This window comes from Gastrolobium bilobum, unplaced genomic scaffold (genome assembly GCF_033153095.1).
Source record: "Gastrolobium bilobum isolate Gb01-03AN ecotype WA unplaced genomic scaffold, APGP_CSIRO_Gbil_v1 utg19495, whole genome shotgun sequence".
In the NCBI taxonomy this organism is placed as follows: domain Eukaryota; kingdom Viridiplantae; phylum Streptophyta; class Magnoliopsida; order Fabales; family Fabaceae; genus Gastrolobium; species Gastrolobium bilobum.
In genome coordinates this window covers 221,623-233,488 of record NW_026898451.1, presented here as the reverse complement: position 1 = coordinate 233,488, position 11,866 = coordinate 221,623, and the positions used below count along the sequence as shown (strand labels likewise).

Genomic DNA, 11,866 nt, shown 5'->3' with positions numbered 1-11,866 from the left:
GTAGATTCGGTATATAGATTCATTTCAATTTTATTTTTTAAAAAGAAAATTTGCATATAATACCAATAAAGCTAAAAGTTATATCAATATTTTAAAAAAAATTAATTAATACTTGATATTTTTTTATGTAATTTCTTATGCTTTATTAATTTATAATAATGAAATCAACGCTAAAGTAATTTAAAAGAAATATCAAATATCAAATATTAGATTGTCTGTTACAATTATATAGCTTAAAATATTGTTTTTCTGGGATGTTTTTTTTTTTTTATTTTCTTTTTTGTTAGTTGTTTTCTTTATTTTGAAATGGTAGGAAACTCGGTGACAGTGGGTATTGATATATTTTTTTTAATAGATATTGGATACTGATATTTAGCTCTCTCTTTTTTTTGTAAATATATTTAGCTCTTCTTGAAATTGACCCCTCTTTGGACAAAGATTTCATTTTCACCTATTGTGATTTTGTGATTTATCATTAGACCCCCTGTGGTTATAAACGTATCACTTAGACCCATTGTATTTAAATAATTTATCATTTAACTGTTCGTGATTTCAAACTTTCACTTAGACACCTTGTGGTTAGAAAAATTTTCTTTTAAGTAACTAGATGATTTTTTAAAAAAATTCACTTAGACTAATTGTGGTTATCAAGAAAAATATTTAAAATAGATGTTCTCTCTTTTTTATTTTATATCCTCAGTTAATGCATTTAGGGTTTAAAAATAAAAATAAATTTTTAAAAAATTCATTTATTTTTATCATGAAAATAAATTCAATTCAAATCAAATATTATTTTATTTTATCTATTTATTACCCTATATCGTTATAAAATTATCTAAACAAAGTAAATATCTTATTTAGATAATATATATTTAATTTATCTTAAATAATATTTTTTAATTTCAAATATGTTTAAAAAATAAAATAATTTATAAATTAATTTCAGAATAAATAACTTGAAATATTTTGAAATAAAAAAAGAGAGAAAATTTATTTTGAAATTTTATTTTTTAAAATATTTATTTTTTAAACAACAAGGTGTCTAAGTGAAAATTTTTGTAATCAGATAGGGTTTAAGTGAAAATTTGAAACCATAGAGGGTTAAATGACAAAATATCTCAACACAGTGGGTATAACTGATAAGTTTAAAATCACAAGCGATCAAATGATAAATCACAAAATCACCGTGGGTGGGTGAAAATGAAGTTTTTCCTTTTTTTTAATAGATATTGGATACTGATATTTAGCTTTTTTTTTCTTTTTCTTTTTTGTAAATATATTTAGCTCTTCTTGAAATTGACCCCTCTTTGAACAAAGATTTATGTACAGAAAAGGATGAGAGAAAAAAGCTTTAACGGCTATTTGAGGTCATTGAAATCTTCCAATCACAAGTCTTTTATTGAAGTACTTTTTACAGCATTCTGAACATAATCCCAACATTACATATTTGAGATTACATTTTTGGGTTAAATTTTATGGCCTACAATTTCTCACTGTCCAGATGGTGCCAATTTAACGTGAGATGATCTAGATCCATTATATATATAAAAACGACAGGCAAGGTAGTTATCAGGAATCACTGAATCACCGGTTCAATGAAAAAAGAATTTGGTAATGTTAGGTGATTGTTAGAAAACATATAAAATGAAAACAAGGTAGTCATATAAAATGAAAACAGATGGTGGCAATTTATGGTGATTGACATTTTTATATTAGATCTATTCTATATATAAAAACGACAAATAAGACCTGGTACTCGGTGCATAGAGGCTGAGAAAAAAATTATTTCTCGTGAAAGATAAGTTTGTAAAAAAAAAAAAAACAACAAGCAAGATAGTCGTTGGGAATTGTAACATCCCGAGCGCTGACGAGGGCGGGGAGTGATCGCCAGTGCGAAAGGGCATGGACAAGGAGCGGCTCTTGCCAGGCTTCTAGGGACGGGGGTACATGAATGAATCGAATCAACACCCGAAAGAGAGGGATTCTAGAGACTGTGCTGGTATGGGACGGTACAGTTGGGAATGACTTATAAGAATTAATTAGTACTACCTATACTAACAAGATGCATCTACTTTTCGGTAGCCCGGATCGGAAGAACTCCACAGTTAAGCGTGCTTGACTTGGGGCAATTCTGGGATGGGTGACCTCCTGAGAAGTTTTCCCGGGAAGTGTGCGAGTGAGGACAAAGCACGCTGAAAAGTCTCGTGTTAGTGTGTAGGGACAGTCGTTAATCCTTGCAAGTTGCCAGGCGTTACAAGTGGTATCAGAGCAGGGCCTCTCATCCAGTACGGTGTGGTTCGAGGACGAACCAGGCGGAAGCTGGTGGGCATGTAACATCCCGGGCGCTGACGAGGGCGGGGAGTGATCGCCAGTGCGAAAGGGCATGGACAAGGAGCGGCTCCTGCCAGGCTTCTAGGGACGGGGGTACATGAATGAATCGAATCAACACCCGAAAGAGAGAGATTCCAGAGACTGTGCTGGTATGGGACGGTACAGTTGGGAATGACTTATAAGAATTAATTAGTACTACCTATACTAACAAGATGCATCTACTTTTCGGTAGCCCGGATCGGAAGAACTCCACAGTTAAGCGTGCTTGACTTGGGGCAATTCTGGGATGGGTGACCTCCTGGGAAGTTTTCCCGGGAAGTGTGCGAGTGAGGACAAAGCACGCTGAAAAGTCTCGTGTTAGTGTGTGGGGACAATCATTAATCCTTGCAAGTTGCCAGGCGTTACAAGTGGTATCAGAGCAGGGCCTCTCATCCAGTACGGTGTGGTTCGAGGACGAACCAGGCGGAAGCTGGTGGGCATATAACATCCCGGGCCCTGACGAGGGCGGAGAGTGATCGCCAGTGCGAAAGGGCATGGACAAGGAGCGGCTCCTGGCAGGCTTCTAGGGACGGGGGTACATGAATGAATCGAATCAACACCCGAAAGAGAGGCTGTGCTGGTATGAGACGGTACAGTTGGGAATGACTTATAAGAATTAATTAGTACTACCTATACTAACAAGATACATCTACTTTTCGGTAGCCCGGATCGGAAGAACTCCACAGTTAAGCGTGCTTGACTTGGGGCAATTCTGGGATGGGTGACCTCCTGGGAAGTTTTCCCGGGAAGTGTGCGAGTGAGGACAAAGCACGCTGAAAAGTCTCGTGTTAGTGTGTGGGGACAGTCGTTAATCCTTGCAAGTTGCCAGGCGTTACAAGTGGTATCAGAGCAAGGCCTCTCATCCAGTACGGTGTGGTTCGAGGACGAACCAGACGGAAGCTGGTGGGCATGTAACATCCCGGGCGCTACGAGGGCGGGGAGTGATCGCCAGTGCGAAAGGGCATGGACAAGGAGCGGCTCCTGCCAGGCTTCTAGGGACGGGGGTACATGAATGAATCGAATCAACACCCGAAAGAGAGGGATTCCAGAGACTGTGCTGGTATGGGACGGTACAGTTGGGAATGACTTATAAGAATTAATTAGTACTACCTATACTAACAAGATGCATCTACTTTTCGGTAGCCCGGATCGGAAGAACTCCACAGTTAAGCGTGCTTGACTTGGGGCAATTCTGGGATGGGTGACCTCCTGGGAAGTTTTCCCGGGAAGTGTGCGAGTGAGGACAAAGCACGCTGAAAAGTCTCGTGTTAGTGTGTGGGGACAGTCGTTAATCCTTGCAAGTTGCCAGGCGTTACAGGAATCGCTTAATCACCCATTCAATAAATGTTTTTTTTGGTAATGTTAGGTGATTGTTAGAAAACATATAAAATGAAAACAAACAAGATTGATTTTAGTTCTTCCTTTAAATCATGAGTTATTAGAGTTAACAATATTTATGTTTGTATTCTCATATTTTATTTTATTACATTTTGAAAAAATAAATCACGAGAGAAGTTATATTTATAACCTTTTTCTCTTACCATTTCTTATAGCCACTTTATGGTTGTTATATTAAAATCAGATATTAAAATCAGATCAATAGTTATAAAATAATATTAAATAAGAATTGTTGATTTGATTTTGATTCAACAATTATAAAGTGATTGTAAGACAAAAAAATAATAAATATAACCTCCCTCGATAAATCATAATAGAAATAGATTTAGAGAAAGAAGAAAAAAAATGTGAAGTTGTGGTGAGTAATAAAATAATAAGAATAAATATTAAAATAACAAAAAAATATTTCTGCAGTTAATACAGATAAGTTATCTATATTTTTTCCAAAACGACGTCGTTTTAGGAATGAAATATTAAAAATTATAATTATAAAGACTCTAATAATCCTGAAATAAATTAAAATTATATAAACATCATAATTTCTATTCACTAACGACATCGTATTGAACTTACTGTAAGTAATTTATCTCCTGTGAGAAAAAGCAAATCTTTAAAATAATGGATAAAATAATTTCTTAAAGAGTATGAATAAATAAGCATATTTTGGAATGGTCATCGTGACGTCAACATTGCCAGTTGCCACAATAAGAGGACATAAGTTAGATGAACAGCAATGTGTACATGTGATTGATTACAACACCTATGATCTGTTAGGCTGTGCTTTTGGCATTTGTAAATTTTTACTTATTCAAATTCTCGTTATATCTAGGGGTGACAATACGGGTCAACTCGACACGACACGACACGTTTTTGACCCGTATACTATTTGACACGATCCTGACACGACCCGTTTTGTAAATGGGTCGTAAAACACAAATCCTGACACGACCTGTTGCGGGTCACGGGTCGACACGATACGACCTGCAAAATTTAAAATTTATAAAAAAAATGGGATTTTTTGAAAAATAAATAAATTAAGAACAATAAAAAAAAAAAAAAAATTAGCTTCTATTTTTTGAGATTTTTAACTCCTTCTATTCTTTTCTATACTAAACAATGACTATATATATCAATATATAAATGAATAAAAATAATAATATAATGAATAAAAATAATAATATAATAAAATATTTAATAAAAAATAAAAAATGACACTGTGCGGGTTGACACGCAAACCCGCGGGTTGACACGTGACCCGACACGAAAATAAACGGATCACATTTACACAACCCTGACACGACCCGTCCTGACCCGCAGGTTGACACGACACATTATTTGACAGGTCGGATCACAGATCAACCCGCGGGTCAATACCTGTATTGCCACCCCTAGTTATGCATGTGGTTTTTGTCATTCATTGCATGTAATCTATACGTACAAATACCCCAATTTGCTGAAGTAATGCTTAGGTAGGAATGATTTATCATATAAATTCAAATCATATTTTTGTTATTTCAACATTATATATATGTCAATGGTGTCACATGCTTATAGATCAAAATCATTGATCTTATTATGTCAAATTTTAAATTTGACATTAATGTCAAAGGATCCTGCCTCATATATATATATATATATATATATATATATATATATATATATATAATTATCTAATAATTTACATACATATATAACACACACCCATATATATAATATTACCTATTTCAATTTTTTAAAAAAATATAGAAAATATAAAGTTATAAATATTTTTATTCTCCAATTATAATTGTCTTTAAACACTCCCTAACTCTTTATTATATAATAATTTACATCAAACACTCTTCAATATTAACTATTTTTATCTTAAATAAATAAAAAATGTGAGTCAATAGGCATACAGTGTTTTAGATTTAAAATTGACTCTAACTGTTACTATTTAGTATTTATTCTATTGAAATTTGAAAGTGATTTAGATCTAATTTTCAGGTGAAAAAGATTGACCGAGGTGGAGAAGATCAAACTTTCTGAAACTATTTATAATGAATAATATAAAGTTAATTTTAATAACTGAGACTCATAAGTCATAATTTTTGAAAAATAAAAAGTTAGTTACCCCATGAATGTGATTTTATTTTAAGGGTTCATGTTTTCTTATATTGTATGGAAACATGAGAGAAGAAAAGTAGAGACAAATTAAAAATGAGTCCCACATTATAAAAAAATTAATTAGCACGAAAAATGAATTTGTGTAGGAATTTTTTTTGCTTTCCTACCACGGGAGAACATGATTTCCGTTATTTTAAATAGAAAATAAACATATAGTTTAAAAATATTTTTTTCTTGATTAATTTACAACCAAAATTTTAACAACAGTCTATGCAGTTAAATCGAGAAGATTCGTAATATTCCGTAACTGATAGTTGACTGGATGACTATCGTTTAATTTGGTCACATCGGTGCATACATATCGATAGTTCCATACTCGCTGAAAAATTCTTTTTGTCACATATTGGTAACGTGTTGGAAAATATGGGAAATTTTTGTAGTATATGTGGGTATCGAATTTGGTATTCCTTTTTATTGAAATAATAACAATCAATTTTACCTTTTTTTGTATAATTCCTTTTAAATTCCAATTTTATTTTATTTTTTAATACGGATATACCTACAATAGTGGTAACAAATGTTTTCAAGAAAATATGGCGAGCTTCTCTGATTGCATAATCACTGTGTTCTTCATATTCGTTTATGATTTTTTTATATTTTATTTTCAGTACAATTTTTCATTATGAATTTTGGGAGAACTTGTTAGACACTCTGATATTGATGTGGGGTAACCTAAATCTCTGGTTTAGATCTGCCCATTGACTGGACTCTCTAACTGTTCCCGAACCCAACACGAAGGTTAACTTTTTCAACGTACATTTGAGGCAGAGACAAGAGTAGGTTTTGTGGATCCTATGCGCATCAGAGTTAGGATTGTGTGCATGTGTATCAACAGTTCATTATGTCTGGTATAATATTAAATTAGTCGTATCTTACCTAAACTATGAAGCTGTCACGCGGCACAGACTGATTCTTTTTCGCCACGACAGGGAGATAAAAGTTTAAAAAAGTGTTGAGCACATAATTTTACAAGCAAATGTACTAAATTAGTAAATCATAGGTTTAATGTAACTCTACCTAAAATTTCTTTAAAATTAGTCATACATAAACAATATTTTTTTAAAAATATATACATTTATAAGATAATTAGATATATATTGCTTTTGTAGTCAATCTACTACCAAGGTTGTGTTTTGTACCAACTCAAAACATTGAAATAAAGTGAAACATATTCTTAGTAACACATCCGATATATATAGGTCACGGTCTCACGGACATGACATCATAAAACAAATAATCATTGTTATCTCATTAAATCGTTTAGAAGTATTAAGTATGGCAGCTCAATTGGTTGCAAGTAAAAGAAAAGGGTTTTGGTACAATTCTCATATGTTATATTTGATAGAGATTTAATATCTTCATTTTTTATCCGTCTAACATTCTGAATTAGTACTATTCCGAAGACAGAGATGTCTAGTCCAATGAGCTAGTAAGTTTATGTTGGATCTAGATGCTCTCTAAGATATCTATGACTTAGATATCCTTGAGTTTAGCAGATCACTGTGCACAAAGAAATAACAAACAACTTTTGTCAAAAGGGTGGTGTGTGTGCACAATAACAACATAATAGTAAGAGAGAATATCATACTTGTAAGCTTTATCTTTTATTTATAGAGTTTACTTGTGGGTATTGGATTCTGGACCTTCTGTGTCTCTTCTAGCGACCCAAGCTCATGCTTAATGATATCATATTATGATTGATATATTTGATGAATATCTTCCTTTAATTATATTGATTCATATTTGGATTGCCCTTGTTAGGCCTGGTAGTAAATGTGTCTCATATATGAGTCCATAACAAGTCACATAGTCGATTCATCGAAGCTTGTGAAGATACGGAGAAATGTAATTTGCTTTAAAGATTGGATTGAGTGAACTAAAAATAAAATAAAATGAGCCCTAGGTGATTATGGTGAAGAGTTATGATTCAACACATTACTGAGGAATGTGGATTATTGATGGAAATGACAATGACAAGCTAGTAGTATTGCATGAGTATAATTCTCTATATATTTCACAAATCAAAGATAGCTATATAAAAGTGACTCAGAAGTGCTTCCCTCTTTGTGTGCCACTATGGTTAGGGGAATGGCATTTCAAGGGATCGTACTGAAAAGTATCACTTTTTGTTCTTCTTACTCGAGGGAGAAGCAATATATTGAATTTTTTTGTCTTATTGAAAGAAAGAATTTTTATTACTTAACTTTTAAAGTTATAAATTTTTATTACTTAACTTTTAAAGTTATAAGGTTTAATGTTTGTCATTTTAAATGACATAATTTTATGTAATTCTTTAATGAAACTATGTCATTTTGGTATGTTTTGTCATTTTTTTAATGGACGAGAGAATATAAAAACACACCAAAATGACATAATTTCATTAAAAATATAATTTTGTGTCATTTAAGATGATAAATATTTTTCTAAAATTAAATGATAAAAAAAATTGTACGGTGTTTAAGTATTGTTTTAAAATATTTAATTTGTACGCTATTATTTTATCTGTTCTTTTGTTCATCTTCTGTATATTTTTAAAGAATGAAAGTTTAGAGAAAGAGATTGATATTTAAGTAACTCTTTCATTTTCAGGTTCTGCGGAGACTGCAAGGAAAAAAAATGACATGTGAGGTGAATCATTCAAAGGGTGCATACAAAAACCATGATATCATGCTTATGCATAATTTACGTTCATAGTTCCCATCGCAAAATACGATTTGCATCGGAACCGCACAAACACGCAGCTGCAATCGACGATTCAAATTATTGAAAAGTTTTTACTTCTCGCGCTAGAAAAGTTATTTTATGCCGTGAGATAAATGAAATAAAGTTTATTAATTTAAAAAAAAAAACACATCTTTTTACATAAATATAACATATAGAGATGAATATCATGTAACATGAAAGTATAATTTTCTTAATGAAAATTATATTTATAATTCTTTTTACATATTAAATTATTTTTACGGTAGAGATCCCTTATGGTACATGCCTTTACAATTATTTTTTAATTGTAAAAAATCTTGATACCTCAAAACAAATAATATGGAAAATTTCATCGATGTTACTGTGATTTACTCCAGAATTATCTATATTCTGTAATTTTTTTTTATCACATATTCCTCTGTAATTTGCAAAAGGGTATATTTTTTATTATATATGTCCCTGTGATTTTTACAAACTACAGGGGCTTATGTGATAAACAAAAAATCACAAAGACATAGGTAATTCTGGAGCAATCCACAAGGACATTGATGAACTTTTTCCTAAATAATATTAAAAATATTATATTCGTGCTTACCAATTTTATTTTATTTTTAAAATGATGGATGTGGAAAGCACATAAAAAATGAGTAAACAAAATAAACGGAATTTGATAAAGAGAAATTCTCGGTTCTCAATTTTAATTATTAAAATAATAAATATTCAATTTTTTAATGAAATTTTTTAAATTTTTTTATAAATTAATTATAAATCAATTAAAAATTTAAAATCTTAAAATAGAAAAAAAAAGGTTGGGTATTTGTCATCTTAAATGACATAAGTTATGTCATTTTAAGAGAGAGATAGACACAAAAAAATAGAAATCATGGGAGAGAGAAAGTGAGTAGTTTTTTAATTTAAATTTTGATTTTTTTTTCTTGTGTCTATCTCTCTCTTAAAATGACGTAACTTTATGTCATTTAAAATGACAAATACTTTTCCCAAAAATAATTATAACAATAACTATTTTTTAAAAATAAATTGATAAATAACTACAATTAAATTATTCAAAACACATTCAAAATCTTAGATATCAACTTATGCTAATTTTTTTGTTTTTCTTTTTTGATCAAATAAATCACAATAATATATAATGCTTTATTTGTTGCAATTTGTATACATAATCTATTGATTATGAATAAGAAGTGAATTAAGGGAAAAAAAAAAGAGGAAAGTTGAAGGAGTGTGTGGGTGTTAAGAAGTCACACATTAGATAACTAGTAGGAGGTGAGAGAATTTATAAGCTTATATCTCACACTTCTAGATTGCCCTTTGGATCACTACACTTTTATGAAGGAAAGAGAAGCTACGTGACATTTGATCTACCCACCGCACACGAATTGCTTCAATTGAACGTGTTTGAGATGCATGCCTCTAATTTATAATCTCAACCATACAAATTGTATTAAATGTCTTGTCACTTTAGAAACAATGTTAAACAAATATGCGTAATCTCTTCACTTGTGGGCATTGGGACTTTAGCAGTACCCCTGATGACACCGTATTGAGCAAAACCAAAACATAATGTGGCAACATGAGACTTAAATAAATTCTAAACACCCCAGTACCACTTTTGAGATGAGGGGTTTAAAGTCTTAATCCTGAACCCGTCCCGAATTGGATTAGTTGCAAAATAATGAATGGATTGGAATATTTAATTTCACAAAAAAATAAATAAATTTATAAAATTCTAAACAAGTAATTTCACAAATAAATAAATAAATTTATAAGCAGGCAGCCAGATAATTGGAGTGGCACACAACAATCACTGTGAATTAATGTGGGGTCAAAAGTAGTGATTTGTGATCTAATACTAGTTTAAAGTACGCTTTGCCGTTTCTTCTTTTAATTTTCAACCCCACTTTTCAGGTAGTTGTTTTAAAAGTTATAAAATAATAATTAACATATATTGAAAAACTTTTTAAACTTTAGTTTTGTATACGTAGCAATTTAGATTTGAATGAAATTATTATTATTTTATCAATCCAAATCAAATAAACTTAAGTAGTGTACAACAATGTGTGCACATATACATATGTTCAAATTCAATCAACCTTCCGACAAGCTCATGTTCCAGACAAATAATAAGTTAAAAATCTACATCACCGGCAACCCAATTTCAACCCTCATTATTGAATTTTCTTTATTTACATTTTTTTATTATTAAGTGCTATGCTTTTAATAAAATGAAGCAACGACAAAAGGCAAAACAATAAGAGAGATGGGACTATTAATTTAATACAAATAAAATAATGAAATCCGTCACTCATTGAGCAGAAAATATATATTTAAGATCTTCTCTAGACTCTACTCTCTAGAATGAAACAAATATCCGTGAACCCTCTCTGAATATGTGGACCACATTTTCTTGATTTAGTTAAATTTCCAATTGAAGTTTATACATATATAAATACCCAGTTCTCAATTCTCTCTTAGTAGTTACTTGTAATATGCAGAGTAGTTTCATTTTGTAGATTCAAAAACCAGAAATTTTCAAACTGAAAATCCAGCAAGGGACAGTTTTCAGAAGAAAATTGAAGTTGATTTAAGTAATGGGAAATTGCATGGAGACACACACTACGAGGCAACAAGATGTGGTGGTGGAGATGCAGAAGCAGCAAGAAGAAGAAAGAGGAACATCGAGTGGATTTGTGAAGACAAATGATAATGAAGGGAAGAATGGTGGAAGGGTGAAAATTGTGTTAACAAAAGAGGAACTCAAATGGTTGATACTTCAACTCAACGAGAAAGGAGGGATGAGATTGGAACAAGTAATGGAAGAGATTGAGAGAGGCAGAGAAAAGGTTGAGGGATGGAAGCCTTCTTTAGAGAGTATTTTGGAGGCTCCTGAAATGCTTGAGATAGAAAGATGATTTCCTTCGATCGGTTTCTTCTTTTTTTTGTAATGAATGTTGAGATCACATTTGTAAATCTCACTTAGAGTGAAGAGTGTTGAGATAATGAGGTAAATATCTATGTTCTCCTTCGTTTTTACAAAAAGAAATAAAGTTCTAGGAAATACTTGATGTATGTATTTTCCGCTGTTTGATGTAGAATTTCTGTATTTTTATTTTCTTAATTTTTACTGTAATAGTCTCTCTTGCTTTTTTTATTTTTTTTATTTTTCATATCGATGGTAATTAATCATTCAGGGGACAGAAAAAACACTCGT

At 31.4% G+C, this 11,866-nt stretch overlaps 1 protein-coding gene across 1 annotated transcript; it reads left to right on the top strand.

Annotated features, from left to right (window-relative positions):
- The first annotated feature begins 11,153 nt into the window (after window positions 1-11,153).
- LOC133316388 (uncharacterized) lies at window positions 11,154-11,638 on the top strand. Its single transcript, XM_061518128.1, has one exon. It carries the CDS (start codon window positions 11,247-11,249, stop codon window positions 11,565-11,567), a length of 321 nt encoding a protein of 106 aa, XP_061374112.1. The 5' UTR covers window positions 11,154-11,246; the 3' UTR covers window positions 11,568-11,638.
- Window positions 11,639-11,866: the final 228 nt, after the last annotated feature.

Excerpts from the sequence above, each read along its gene's own strand:
- LOC133316388 (XM_061518128.1), top strand. The coding sequence starts at position 11,247 with ATGGGAAATTGCATGGAGACACACACTACGAGGCAACAAGATGTGGTG.